The sequence below is a fragment of the Lathyrus oleraceus genome, chromosome 6, assembly GCF_024323335.1.
Source record: "Lathyrus oleraceus cultivar Zhongwan6 chromosome 6, CAAS_Psat_ZW6_1.0, whole genome shotgun sequence".
NCBI lineage: Eukaryota > Viridiplantae > Streptophyta > Magnoliopsida > Fabales > Fabaceae > Lathyrus > Lathyrus oleraceus.
Window position 1 is genome coordinate 473,419,215 of NC_066584.1, and position 10,093 is coordinate 473,429,307.

The 10,093-nt window shown below is 34.8% G+C and overlaps 2 protein-coding genes across 2 annotated transcripts; one reads left to right on the forward strand and one right to left on the reverse strand.

Annotated features, from left to right (window-relative positions):
- Nucleotides 1-3,619: 3,619 nt before the first annotated feature.
- On the forward strand, nucleotides 3,620-4,875 carry LOC127093975 (putative fasciclin-like arabinogalactan protein 20). The gene has a single exon (XM_051032859.1). The coding sequence runs from the start codon at nucleotides 3,738-3,740 to the stop codon at nucleotides 4,746-4,748; it is 1,011 nt and encodes a 336-aa protein (XP_050888816.1). The 5' UTR covers nucleotides 3,620-3,737; the 3' UTR covers nucleotides 4,749-4,875.
- Nucleotides 4,876-5,445: 570 nt separating this feature from the next.
- On the reverse strand, nucleotides 5,446-9,300 carry LOC127093973 (uncharacterized). Its single transcript, XM_051032858.1, has 9 exons — nucleotides 8,920-9,300; nucleotides 8,528-8,712; nucleotides 8,043-8,221; nucleotides 7,575-7,859; nucleotides 7,431-7,489; nucleotides 7,274-7,310; nucleotides 7,091-7,162; nucleotides 6,512-6,833; nucleotides 5,446-6,092 (listed from the first exon to the last, which is right to left on the reverse strand). Exons 1-9 carry the CDS (start codon nucleotides 9,044-9,046, stop codon nucleotides 5,676-5,678), a joined length of 1,683 nt encoding a protein of 560 aa, XP_050888815.1. The 5' UTR covers nucleotides 9,047-9,300; the 3' UTR covers nucleotides 5,446-5,675.
- Between the last annotated feature and the right edge of the window lie 793 nt (nucleotides 9,301-10,093).

The following is a 10,093-nucleotide window of genomic DNA, read 5'->3' on the forward strand; positions in this document are numbered from 1 at the left end:
TCTAAATCTTCTAATGCCAAAAAAGGCCAACATACTTAATTGGTAACATCAAAATTATATTTACTCCACGTATATTTCTCAAATCATCAACAAATCCAGTTTCAAAATTGTTAGATATTCTTCATCATCTTCATCTCCACCAATTTCTAGTTGCCAGCCTTGGTGACATTAGTAATGGTCTTTTCAGCTGCATTTTGTAACTAATCTTGTTGTCACCCCATTGTTCGATGGTCACATTCATAGATTTGTTTTTACTCTCATAGTACTAACATACATACTTTTGAGCTTGTTTGAACCTTCAAATGTGAGTTTGATATTTGTCTTTCTTGTTCCAATTTAGGTGCCTATAAACATGACATATTATATCATTTTTGTAAGACCGATTAAAATATTGCTTGTTAGGATTATAAGTGCTTCCTTGGAAACATTTACTAGTTGTATAGGAACCTTATATTTGAAGGAAAATTGCGATCCAAAACGCAACGGAAATTAAAAAAAATTCTTTAGTTATCCTTACGAATGGGCATGATCAGTGATAGAAACTGTTACCTCTTGTGGCAATTGAAACCTTTGATGTAGATCTAAGGAGTGATCACAAGCGTTGAATGGTGACAACGCCTCTACTCAGTCCACGCGAACGGATTCCTTCAGTCCAAGTGCTAACTGCTACGAATGAAGGCTTTGAGTGAGAGAGAGAGAGAAAAACAAAATTTCATCAAGTAAAATGCTTCTGCACAAGGGTTCTATTTATAGAACCACTTGTGTGGGTTGCAAGCTAAAAAGCCCACTTAAGTGTATGTGGCCCTTATCTTATGGTATATCGAAAATTTCTTAAGCGTGTGGTATCTTACTAGATTTCTATTCTACTTAAGTGCATCGTATCTTACGATGTTCTACAATTCACTTAAGTGCACTGTACCTTACGATGTTCCTTATTTACTCTATCTTTCATCAATCCGTCATTTTGTGTGTGACCCTGTAGGTTTTCGCGACATTGACAATTACATTAAATCACGTATTTAACATAATAAACAGTGAGTGGTATCTAGCAACACATCACTGCTACCCAAGACGCGAAAATGTAATGTGATCTGACAAATCCCTTTTTGTGATAATACTTGTGTGTGTACAATTTACCATTTTTCACTTATGTCTATATTGAGCACAAGACATAGACTGTGTCATCCTTATCCAGTTCAATATTGGACCCTTAGACATTTATCCTGTTATGCAGGATGGACAAATTTCATCTAGGTCACTTATGTCCCCGAACATGCTTCGTGGAGTATCCATCAACTGTATTTATGACCATCCAGTTACGGACAACGTTTTATCAGCAATAAAGCACTCGACTCTACATCTAGGTTCCATATTGGTTTCGGGTCAAAGGGTGGTATACATCACTATCACCATGAGAATAACTTATGGCATTTTGCATAACATTCTATGTATCTCATAGCGGGTCAATCCAGTATAAATATTACTCATAATATCCATACATATGTTTAAGACTTGATAACTCCTTATCCATGATCCATGAGATGTGATCATCAGTCTATATACATAATAGTCTTAATGCTTTAATGTTATCTCACTTCTCAACAAAGCTCGACTACGAATACTTTAAGAATAATGTCCTTATGTTTAATGGGATCTCATGATCAAGTCACATTTGATACATTAAACGGACTAGCTATTCTAGACACTTTATTAAACAAACATAATAAAGAAAAAAATCTTTTATTATTAATAAATAATTCGATAAAAGTACCAAAAATATTAGCCTCTAGAGCTTACACCAACAATATTATTAGACGTTATCTATTTCTAAGACGTTATCTATTTCTAAGACGTTTATCTCATTTGAACCATTGTCCTTTCGAAATATTGCATATGTAAGTATTTTTCTTTCTAATGGGTATGTAAGTATTATTAGATGTATATTAACCTGAACATGCTCAATGGATATGGTAAATTGGATATGGATTTTTTTAATGGAAATGGGTTTTTAATGGATATGATGAGTTGGATATGATTTAAAATGGGTTTTGAATTTGATTTATACTTTGTAAATGGGTTTGTTAAATGGACAAATGAATTGGATTTGGGGTTTGGTTTATTGACTTGGATAAGAGAAATGATTCACAAAATGGATATGGAAATTGGATGATTGTTGGTAAAAAGAAATTGTGGCATTGGATGTTAGTTTTGAGTCGTGGGCTTAACATGTGAGACGAATTGTAATCCTCATGCTGAATTTTAACGTGATAATGAATGAATGAATAAATGGGCCAACTATTGAATAAACATTCATGGCCCATAAAAAAATGATTCCAAAAAATCAACTCGAGTCTCCAAGTTTAACTCGAATTACCAAAGTCGGTTTGAATCCAAAATCAACCTGAATTTCCAAGTTAACTTGAATTATCCAAATCACTTGAATTATCAAAATCAACTTAGAATCATCAAAATCAACTTGAAACAATGAGTATACGATTATGGACACTTATGTTGAATGCAATGATCAAGTATAGTTTCACGCAGAAATTCAAATGAATTTAAATGCAAATTTGAACACCTGATGACATAACCAGAATATCAGAGACTATTATATTATACACCATGATGGATGAATGACCTTGACCGAAAATGGATTGTGGTCAAAGGAAATGAAGCGAAGTATGAATGTACTAATGAATCAATGCAACAAGTCGTATGAAGTCAATAATCAAATGGATGGTTTGAATGATTAATACTGTGAAACTATAGTCTTCTAGTGAACTCAATGAATGACATGATACAAATCATAACGACCAGGCAATCCTTCCCATGAGCTAGGGTTCCACAATCCTCAAACCAAACCAACAATTTTCAGGCATATCTGATCAAGGCCTTAAACACACATCAAACAGTGAGACTCACAACCCTTATGAACCACCAAGCTAGGGTTCTAGGTGGACTGGATTCCAACATCCCAGTTCCAAGGACTCAAGTATCCATCAATTAGGGCTTTGATTAATTACCAATCCAAAAGTCCATCAAACAGAGCATTTGAACAAAAACCATCCCTGATTAGGGTTTCAAATCAAGCACGAAGCTCCACCAACAATATCTCAAACCATGGGCCCATAACTAGGGTTTAGAAGCCCAGTTCATGCACGGAGGCCGAGCAACAAGATCCCTCAAGACCAAGAATTAGGTTTGCAACCCACACGATAATATTTTGCATGCGAGTGATTTCCATCTTATTAATTGCCCAATTTTCTCTTTGTTGTTTGGAGGTCTTTTTTCTCTTAATCTCACATCCTTCGAAAGTCTGTGTGGTAGCTTTGTCAAACACCAAATTCTGGCAAGGGCATAACATGACCTCTTAGTGTGACACTTCTTCTTCAAGTATTCTATTAATTACGAAAATCTTTCAAGATTTTGAATTTAAAACTTTAAATTTTATTCATAAGAGATCTAAAATTAGGAGGAAAATTATTTACAATTCAAAAACTTGTTAAGATATCAAAATTTATTAAAAAATGTAATTAATCTTATAACAAGGTTTAAGTGTATTGGAGTCTTCATCAAGTCATAATCTCATAGAATAATGATACTATTTTACGGAAGGGGGTGTTTCTGTCTTTTCAAATGAAATAAGTAACGATTTCTTCAACAAACTTGATTATCCAGTCCAATAAGAGAACGCCACGTTGAACATTTCATCTCCCGCCAAATCCCAACTTTCAACAATGGCGTCGTTTCTCTTTCTCGTCTCGTCTCTGTTTATCTTCTTCTTCTCTTTCACCGGCGCTCTTCCGAGCGAAGCCATATACGACGCCGCAGATATTCTCACCGATGCCGGTTACGTCTCCATGTCACTCACTCTTGAAATCATCGCCGAATCAATTCTTGAACAGTCACCATCCGCAACCGTCTTTGCTCCCTCCGATTCCGCCTTCAAGAAATCCGGCCAACCGTCACTCGACCTACTTCGGTTCCACTTAGTTATGTTGCCGCTGCCGCTTTCAAGTTTCCGGCGACTTCCCGCCGGTGCTAAGCTTCCGACGATGCTCCCTGGTCAGTCTCTCACCGTCACTACATCAACCTCCGATCACGATATCTCGCTGAACAACATTAAAATCACTGGATTACCGATTTATGATGACGGAGTTCTTTTGGTTTACGGAATCGATAGGTTCTTCGATCCTAGTTTCCAGTATACAGGTTCGAATCAGAGACCTAATTCTAATCCATCGTGTGCAGCAATTAATCGCACTGTGAACTCCTCCGAGTCCTTCGATCAAGCAATTCAAACGCTAAAAACTAGCGGCTACTCAGCTATGGCCTCGTTTCTTGGAATGCAGCTCTCCGGTGATATAAGCCAGAACGGAATCACGGTGTTTGCTCCGGCGGATGAGAATGTGATAAACCGTCTCGGTGTTTTAGAAGACTATCCTTCATTCTTCCGTCGCCACGTGGTGCCTTGCAAGTTTCTGTGGAACGATCTGGTTGATTTTGTTGACGGAACGGAGTTGCCGACGTTTTTGGAAGGGTTTACCATCAACATTACAAGATCAGGTGGTGTTTTGATTTTCAACGGCGTTCCGGTTTACTTTCCGGATGTATTCTTCAATGGTAGGGTTGTCGTTCACGGTGTTAGTGATGTTCTTACCGTGCCGGAAGATGCTACTAGTGCAGTTGTGGATGCTGATTCGTTCTCTGATGAAGACCAGAACCTGTTTGATCCTGGTGAATTTTGAAGTTACTTTCATTTTTCAATTACTGTATATGTCTATGCTATGATCATCATAGTGATTTCGTTTGAAATATTTCTTTGATTGTTCAGATTTACCTTATTGAAATGAATTCATGATTCAAAGTTGAACACTATAGATTGCAATTTCAAGTTATTTGCTCTATTACTTTCAGTGATTATTGTTTTCCTAAGATTAGATTCAACATTATTCACACAGAAAATTGCACCATGTGAGTAATTAATTAGAGATAACAAATAACAGAAGTTCAAATTAATTGATATTGGTGTTATTTTTCATTGTCTTAGCAACCTTCTGGTTTTCAATAAGTTTTGACCTAAATTTGTTCCCACAAAATCAAATTCATAATGCAATTCCCATATTCATTTTGTGATAAGTTTTGATCCTTCTTTACATTCATTTGTTAGTGTTAATGAATGCAAAACCTTTCAATGGCAAAGAAAATAGGTAGAGTTGATAACTTGATTACATTCAATATTTCCATTTGTCCGTTTTTTGATTCAAACTTGTAATTCTAAAAATCTTCATACTTAGATGCCCACTTTTCAGTTCTAGTTCTATTCAAAATGAAATCTATTTTTGTATGTCTCTTTTCTGCTGGCTTCTTTTTTTCACAGCATTCACTTTTACACCTATCTCTTCCCCCATAGTTTTTCTTTTCTATATCTCAAGTGTAAAAAAATGTGAAGAAAACATTACTTATTTATCTACTTTTGCTGGCAATGTAGAAACAAAAATTACACGTATTACATACATATATATGAACAAAATAGGTATAGTACACTAGCTTTGCTAGCTATTGTCTTTGAACTCGGGTAGCAGCTTCGCTCCACCTTTGTTTCTTCCTTTAGTATAGAGTTCAGTAATACAACAATGGCTTGCTTCTTTATCAACAACTTTCTATTTTACAAACTAGACTACACTACTTGCATTTGGCAATGCTAAAACTCTGCTGTTGTGGTTCTTGTTAAATCTGTTCTTTATTTTTGCTAAGGATAGTGTCGCAAACACTTCTCCCCTTTGGGGGCGGTTTGCATAGAGAATCCATAGAACAAGGCAGAGAAGAACACCAACTGAAATGAGTCCCAGTCCTACATTAATAACCTTAAGGTAATGAATTAATGGCGGACAGTAACTTGAAGTGATTCCAGTGAATGCATCCCTGACAAAATTGCAATTCTGAAGGCTAAGTAAAACTGGAGCGTAATGTTCTAATGCATAGCTTTCGTTAGCTGCAGCTGCTAACTGCGAGTAAATCTCTGGGGTCACCCTGCCAACTGTAGTACAAATATCCCATTCAGATACCTCGCATACATAATTCTTCCAAACCTGAAATTTTTTAACAAACAGATTTAATGAGATCCTCCTATATATCATTTGCAGACAGAGATGGTGAAGCATAATACTAAAACTTAGAACATTCCAGGAGCAAATCATCGAAATAGTTAGAAACTTTCTATTATGTTTTAAGTTGTAGTCATTTAGTATAATCATGCATGCACAGAAACACCAGCCAGTGCAGGTTTCAAATGCCAGTAGGTCGTGTCTAACAGTAGGTCCGATAAAAGATAAGAAAACTTAGAGCCGAACCACTAGGCACCATTCGGTTCAGCTGGTTGTATATAAGTTATACCCATTTTGAATGTGGTAGAATGGAAGGGTCCTATTTGGATCAATCAACCACTCATAATAAAATACACACAGAAACAAAATGACTTGACATACAAATAAAGTGATGAAAATAATACCATTGAAGCATTGTCAGAAGAAACTTCTTGGTTTGAACATTGGCGTTCTCGAAGTTGATCGTCAAAGGGATAGCATAGTGGTGGCATTGAAGGCCCAGACTGATTGTAAAAACCCGGATTACCTTGTGTGACATTCACGTTTGCAGTGGTATAGATGGCCGTATTGACAATATTTGCAATATTGGTGACAACTTGTTTGCTTTGAATAAGTGTTTTGTTTGTGGTTCTCTGATCAACACACGGAAGGACGTCGCTAAGAGCAGATTCTCTGTGTGGATTTTCCACCCATTCTCCCATAGCCATGCATGTATCAGAAATTGTACTGCAATATAATCAATTTACTCATGTTATGTTATATTGTTACTACTAGCTTTTTTTACAAGACGACATAAATTTCTATAATATAAAGATCATTGGATTTCAGTTCAATATTATTGGCTCATGTTAGGGTTTGCTATGGATTTAGTTACAACTTTGAATTGAAATAACAGAGTAAGTAAATGGTCAGAGGGAGCCGAGAAAATGCATTCAATTCACATCAATATATTAAAACAAAATCTGTCGGATATAATTGTTTACTTGTTAAGGATCATGAACACTCCGCAAAGAATGAATGTGGTTGCAACCAGTAACCATCCAGTGATAACAAATCTGCAAAATAATTTGATGTCAGACCCAAAAACATAAAAAAAGGATCCTTCAGATAGCTAGGCATAGTAAAGGTTATGTATAAAGACCATAACATAAGTAAACATGACTTACAAGAGGATTGCATGTTGATATCCAAGGAGAGACAAGACTGCCAAAAACAAAATAAATAAAAAGACAGTCATTAAAAACAAAAGTTTTCTGATATAAATATAAATATAAAATAAAATTAGCACAGTTTATTTTTGAGGTTGTCATGATAAAGACATACCTAATCCGGTTAAAGCCAAAACAAGAATCACTCCTGCCATGACAAACAACGCCGAGCGCCTATAAAATATGCAGAATTTAGCATCATACTAGGAGGGAATATTAAATTCTAGAATTACGAGGTCACAGTTTTACGATTGCATACACATAATTGAATACTCTTCTAATCTTAACAGAATTTTCATGAGTCTTCTCAGAAAGTGTATCTGCTGCGGTATTTAGATCCACGTTCAACTTATCAATATCATCGAGGATATCAGATGGAAGAATGATCTGGTTGACATTGATAGTCTTTGCAAGGGAGAGATACTCTGTGACATTTCTCAGAGTCTGCACCGCATAGTCTGATTGATTGACAAAAAAATGGAGGGTATCCAAGGCCTCGCCGTGGAACTTATTCTGCCCAACAGAAAGGAGGATACATCCAGTCCTGTGTGATTAAGAGAACGAGACATGTTATCGTGCCGCATAAAAACTGTTTCTCAAAATTCCAAATCAATTAACTTTTTTACAAGACTATCACGAAATCAAATGATTATATAACAAACTTTCTAGATTTTTGAGGCAATAAAGCATCCAAAGAAGAACATTATAATAACGTAAAAAGTCTTACGATGCGGCAAAGGTGAACACTAAAAGCAATATAAGACAAATCCTTTGCGAACGATTAGATCCTTTGTCCTTGATGTTAAACCCCCATCCACAACATAGATGAATCACAAGTGCCAAACCAAATGAGATAAACCATAAGACGGCAAGAACGAAACCTGTGGCACCAGTGAAGCCAACCGACTGCAAATATAATCCATGATTCAAGTTAGAAAATACCAATCTTCTGAAGATATATAACAACAAAATAACCGAACAGAACAACGTACTAATTCATTAGTTTCCAAATTCATCATATTTTCATATCTCCTAGACATCCAAATCCAATATAGACAAACAGATAAAACACCATTCGTCATTTTTCAATTGAATGCACGAAGATCTACGAAGCTCAACAAGTAATATAAGACATAAATAACACTTGAACTTAATAAACCATCCATTTTATGAACATGACATGATGATAAACAAAGGAACCAAAGCACTTACAGCCCAATAATGCTGATTCGAAATATCCCAGCCACCGCGATAACGATGAAACCCTCGAAGAATATCAGGCCTTTTAGTCCTATTCGCCGCCAGAATAAGAGTACTATCACCTTGAGGCCCTGGTGCTGGAGCCATTTCTGTAGCTTTGTTTTTCCATGAACCTATATTCACTTCTCCTCCACCTCCTGAAAATATTCAGAAAAATCAAACATCAAAACAAATGAACCAAAACCATCAAAAATTTCATCAGTGCAATTATCAATAAAAATTAGATTTTTATAGAAACCCAACAAAACCCAACAACAAGTCTTCAATATTTCAAAGATCTACACAAAACCCATCACAGATAATCACAGATTATCACAAATAAGAATGAGAAACAAAACACAAACCTATAAAAAACTTGATGGGGTGGTTAATCGACCCAGTTGAAGAAAAAGCTGAAATAGAGCTCAAAGACAGTAAAAAACCAAAAAGCAGCAACAAAACCGAAAACCCATTGAAGGAAAAAACCTTCATTGTAGTTTCCCAACAAAAAAAACTCACTTCACCCGCGCCATTTTTGTACTGTGAGCACCACAATGAATCGACAATCTTTGAACTTTTTCTCTCTATGTGAATTATTGAAGTTGAAAGAGAAGGAAAATATAGCGATTAATAGTGTGAAAACAGAGAGAAAATGATGAAATAAAGTTAAGTCACATGGGATGAGGTGAAGTGTAGTGATGAAGATCTAAGAAAACTAAAAACGCGGGTGTCATTTTAATTAGCACTAATCACGTTTGGTTTAGATTAATTAGGTCCAATTAATTAACTTTTGGATTGTGTATTTTGCTTTTGCTTATACGTGTGCCTCTTTTTTTGACTATTTTTCTGTACTTTACTCGTATTGCAATGCAAATGTTATTTTAATAATACAAAAGGAAATATTACTTTTATTAATATATAAAAGCTTAATTGATAAGAAATTGGTACATATTTTATGGAATAATAATTTAATGTTTAATGTTGGTATGACAATTTCTTTAATGATTAAACATGTTTGGTTATAAGGTGATATAAATTGAATATTTAAATACATATTTATTTTTAAACAATAAATTTTAATAAAAATAATATTTATGTGTCAACTCCAACCATTTAACCCATTATTTTTTCATTGATTTTTGGTGAATTTTGATTGATTAAATATAAATAAATATTCTTTTTTAAATATTCTTTTTTAATTTTTTACTGATACCAAAAAAAATAATCATTATTATTACTTTTAAATTTTAAGACAATTATTTGCAAGAGTTGTAATGTTTTTTCTATCTATTCTCTCCCCTCTTTCTCTGATCCTGGTTTTTTTTCTTCATTTAGTAAAGATGAGTGATTTTAGGGCCAATTTTTGATTCAAAATCACCTGTCTAAATTAATTTTCTTTTTCTTTTTCATTCAAATAAGTGATTTTACATATATTTTTAGTTTTTTATTCGTGATTTCATCGTCTTAATGCGACGTTGTGTTGGTTGTCGTCTTATTACGACGTTATTTTATTTTCTCGTCTTGTTGCAGTGTTTGTTC

Bases quoted from the DNA above. Each gene is read 5' to 3' on its own strand.
- LOC127093973 (XM_051032858.1), bottom strand. From the start codon at position 9,046: ATGAAGGTTTTTTCCTTCAATGGGTTTTCGGTTTTGTTGCTGCTTTTT. The intron at 8,713-8,919 runs GTTTGTGTTTTG...GAATATTTTCAG, and splicing joins CCCCATCAAGTTTTTTATAG to GAGGTGGAGGAGAAGTGAAT. The intron at 7,490-7,574 runs GTATGCAATCGT...CATATTTTATAG, and splicing joins AGAAGAGTATTCAATTATGT to GCGCTCGGCGTTGTTTGTCA.
- LOC127093975 (XM_051032859.1), top strand. From the start codon at position 3,738: ATGGCGTCGTTTCTCTTTCTCGTCTCGTCTCTGTTTATCTTCTTCTTC.